This window comes from Asparagus officinalis, chromosome 3 (assembly GCF_001876935.1).
Source record: "Asparagus officinalis chromosome 3, Aspof.V1, whole genome shotgun sequence".
Taxonomy (NCBI): domain Eukaryota; kingdom Viridiplantae; phylum Streptophyta; class Magnoliopsida; order Asparagales; family Asparagaceae; genus Asparagus; species Asparagus officinalis.
The window spans coordinates 47,218,233-47,222,898 of record NC_033796.1 but is presented as its reverse complement, the minus strand read 5'-3'; the positions used below and the strand labels follow the sequence as shown (position 1 = coordinate 47,222,898).

Sequence of the window (4,666 nt, the reverse complement as noted above, 5' to 3'; positions counted from 1 at the left end):
GTTGAGTTGTCGACTGCTCGGCCGACCGTAGAGGAACATGCCGATCAATCGTCCTTTGCCCGGCTGACTCTTCTCTCGCCTTCTCGATCGAACCTCCCTGTTCAGTTCGTCTGAAAGGTAACGCTTTGGAGGACAATCTTTCCACCTTGAGAGCTATGTTATGGGCTTTGTCCACAGAATACACGTTGTGGATGACTACATTCTCTTGAATTGAATACTCAAACCTCAAATCATCATGAGGAAGGGTTTGATTGGGAAGTCGTCAATGATGTGGAGGGGGTTGATATGGAGAAGGTTGATATGGAGGGGGTTGATATGGAGGTGGTTGGTTTGGACGTGATTGATTTGGAGGGGGATGAACTGGAGGGGTTCGAGAATTGTACGGGGGTAGATGTCGGGGTTGCCTAACTCCGGGTCCGCCTAGGTGATGATCGTCGGCGAAGTTATTCCCATTGTTATGATGAAGGGTAAGTCCTTCAATGGTTTGTTGAAGGTTCTGAAGAGACGCCTCCAACGTATCAAATCTTCCATCCATAGAATCCATCCTCGTGAAAAGATCCTGTAGAGAAAGCTCCAGGATGTTGAAGCCGAAACTCTGATACCACTTGACGCAGACGTAGAAACGGGGAGGCCGATCGGATATCATTCCGATGCCGACGAGCCTTGACAATAGCAGGCAATTCACGAGCTTTAATCCACAAGCTCTAAGTTTCTCAAATTTGAGAACAAAAACAAGGAGAAAAATTCTCTTGATTGAATAATTGAAAGTTACTTGTTTGATTTACAAAAGAAACTATTATATAAAGCCAAATAAATCTATCCTAACTCTAATAAAAAAGAAACTCTAATTCTAAAAGGAAATAACCAAAAACGAATTCCTTTCCTAATCTGTTTTTCGAGTCGACACGAGACGTGCCGAGTAGTACCGCTTTTCGTGTCGACTGGACATGAGTCGACTATGTGTGTCGAGTGTATCTGCCTTTCGTATCGACTGGCATGTGTCGACTCGTCCTGTCACCTCGAGTCGTCTGTTCGTCTCGGCTGGGTTGCTTCGCCTCGAGTCGTCATCTCAACTCGCCTGGTTTGTTGTCGTCTCGTCTAGTTTGAGTCTCGTCTCGTCTCGTCTCGTTCATCTGTTTAGTCGTCTCGTCTCGCTTTTCAGTTGTCTCGTCTTGTAGATCTCCTGTATCACCCTAGGTTTGGAATGTTTCATTTGTAATTCAGCGATTTTCGAAAAGTAAGAATATCAAGAAGGGGTTTGGTTGGGTGTGTGAGAGTGCATATTTATGAAATTCGAAGTGGGTTGAGTTGAAATACACCCTTGAAATGAACCCTATCAATTTCAAAGCGGAATTATTATGGAAATTTATCTGACATAATGCTGGAAGAAATAACAAGTGTTTAATTATCATATTTATGGATGGTTACACATGATATCAAGTCATTATGATGCACTAAGAACATAGACCATGGAGAAAATCCTCTTAGTTTGAGAAACTAGTAAATTTTGACTCTAGCAGCTACCTCCTATTTTCTTTCGTTATATGCCTTTTCTTTTTGCTTTGTGGCTAGTTTGGATTTCTTTGTGTTAGCCTTGTCTACTAATGGCCATAAAGTTGTGTAATGTTGGTGTGAAGCTTACTTGTCAGCTACTAAGCAATTCTTGTTTAGTTGATGAGGGAAAACACTTACTTTAGGCAATAGTCCATCCCATGTATCTGCTCCTGGAAAATGGCAGTATATTTTCAGTAATTTGGGTAACTGGATGCACTGCTTTGAATGAACGAAACAAATATCAAAATCTTAGTACATCCTGAAGCAGACCATACTTGTCATGTATCTAGTGAGCTTTGATGTTTTGGTGATAGATATTTACTTTTTTTACTCTTAAGAAAATAAAGGAGTAATGAAATTTATGGAAAGTTCTTATTATGCTGTAATGCATTTTGATTGATGAAACCTGAAATTGGAAGAAGTTTCAAATTAATAGTTAGCTGAAGCTTGCACCATTCTTTGCTTCGATAACTTTTGGACATTTATGCCTGTCTCCAACTAGTCAAGTCTCTCAATTTTTATGCAGTAATGCATTTTGATTAATTATGTTTGTTTTGCTAGACAAGTGAACAACTATTAGTCATTGTGGGTGCTGGTGCTGCGGGAGTATATGCTTCAATAAGAGCAAAAGAAATAGCTCCTCATCTAAATGTTCTGATCATTGAGAAGGGAAAGCCGTTATCAAAGGTCAGATTCTTTTATTAATTCTTTTATGTGCTCATAAAATGTTCCAGTAATATATAGTTTGCTTACTAAGCTTTCTTCACCAAAAAATGAAAAGAAAAAAGCTCAATGTCTTATAATGGTAGTTTTCGGCATTTAAGCTTTTTGCCCACATGTTTAAGATTAGTGTCCATTTCTAACTTATCTCTTGGTGTTCCAGGACGTAAAACAACTCTATAGAATTAATTTGTATTTTCAGATTCTGGCGTTTATCAGAACATTGCCTGGTTGGATGATTCATTGTTTCATGAAGCAGACTTATTCATAAATTAGTTTTATTTTGATGTCTTTCATTCAATCAAAATAGTTGGTATATATTGAAAATTTGGAAGAAAATGTTTCAGAAATTCAATTAACTGTTCAATATTGATAGCATAACTTATAATACAAGAGACAACTTGCATATTGAAATATTGATTTCTGATCCATGGCCGATTATCGAAAGAGCTCTATTGTGTGATACCCTGACCATGTTTTGCAGTGTTGAATCTGATCTTGCCCCGAATGCTTAAGCATGTTGGACTCAACCACAGATATTAATGTCATCTTTCTGCAAATTTTTTGAAGTACGATGTTTGCTCATGCAATAACCACTGATGGCCTTTCTTCTTTAATTCTTTGAGCTCAAATATGTGATTGTGTGAGTATTCACAATCCTCAGCATGCTTATCATTTTCGAGGTAGGTATTAGATTTTGTTACGTTTCTACACTGGAGTCTTTGCATACTGAAAAGCAGCCTTTTCTATGCTGCACAACCTCTTTGTAATTGAATATAAAAGGTGTCATGTTAACTAGGCCCCACAAGCGCACTTTTTCATTAGGGATCTGACAATGGATGGAAGGTGAACAGTCTAGTGAGTTAGAGAATAAATTTAAAGAGGCTACTGAGTAATAGGTCAGCTCCAAGTTGTTTATTATATCTATGGCTTGTTTCTGGCATGAATTTATGTAAGATCTATCAGTAAGAGCCAAGTCCTGCAAATCTTTGGGTTCAGTTGCAGGGTTTCTTCCATGTTCACTCCATATCTTTCCTCTTTACTGGTTTAATACAGGTTAATGTCTGTCCATGTCTCCATCCTTGTTTCTAGCAAATACCTTCCATTTATCCTTGATCATACACTTTCAAACATTTTAGAGGATTCTCTGTCATCTTTTCTTAACTGAAGATACCTATTGATTTGAGTTTTTTTAACCTTTAGATATGAGTTAATGCACTCCTTTGTCATCACTATTTGTCCTCATCCATCTGAATATTATCTTAGCTACACATTCAATTGGATATGTGTTCAAATGGACATGCGTTCTATGGTTCCCCAATCTTTTGGAGCATTAAGCAAGTGGATGTTTAAGATGTGATGCTGGAATAAGTTGTATCAGAAGTAGACAGATAAAACAAAGAAGAGAACAATAAAGAGAGACGAAAGAAGATATAAATAAGAAAAGAAGAAAGAAGAAAGAAGAAAGAAGAAAGAAGAAAGAAGAAAGAAGAAAGAACAGAAGGAATATATGCTGACACTGGATGTTTCTGGAGATCTAATAGAATTTCAGGACATTCTTATAGCACTGACACACATTTTTTAGTACTTTGTGCAGCTTATAGTGAAGCATTGGGGATTAACTTCATTGCTAACTTTTCATTTCTACAATCTTGTGTTTGATCCATCATATCTTGAGATAAATTTGTAAGATATAAGGCATTTGTATATGAACATTAAGTACTTTTTATGCGCCTCCACTATCACTGTTAACATGGAAAACATGAATCTAAGTCTATGGTTTATTAATTTCCTTCTCCTCTGTGTGCTCCTCTTCTCTTAAGGTACATCTCTGTAGTTTGCATCTTTCCTCTTTATCACATTTCCAAAGTTCCGGGTTTTAGGTTTACTGCAACAAATATTGACACACATTAGGATTGTTACTCGGGTGTGCTATGCTTCCATTAGTACAACTAAATGTTTTTTTATCAGTATATGGCTTGACTTTGGTTGATGGGCTAAAAATCATGATACACTTTATGCTGTAATTGCAAATATCTAACATGATGAAGTTGAGCTGCATGTGTGCTGATGTGAGTCATCTGACTAACATGAAGAATTTGCTGAATAGGATAAGTTTATTGCTAATAGACTAATAGTAAGAAAATTAGTTGCCTTTCTTTTGCACATGTGACTGTTCTCTCAAAAATACTGAGAGAATCACATTTTTTATTCTGAAAGTTGTAAAGAAATTTGTGTTTAGTGAGTTAATTGATTAGAAAAGTTACTCTAAATGTTAAATATAGTTAATTATGCCTGATATTTTTTCCTTCCCCACCTCTGATGTCTTTATGACATCATTTATATTATTCTACGCAAGAAAGTTCTCTTAGTCAGATTAGTTGGCAATATA

General features: G+C 36.8%; 1 protein-coding gene across 1 annotated transcript in view; it reads left to right on the top strand.

Annotated features, from left to right (window-relative positions):
- LOC109835057 (uncharacterized protein YtfP-like) overlaps window positions 1–4,666 on the top strand; it is a 23,923-nt gene that overhangs the window by 6,162 nt on the left and 13,095 nt on the right. The window contains exon 3 of the mRNA XM_020403058.1: window positions 2,116–2,241. Within this exon, the coding sequence (XP_020258647.1) occupies window positions 2,116–2,241 (126 nt within the window). The remainder of the gene's footprint in view (window positions 1–2,115; window positions 2,242–4,666) is intronic.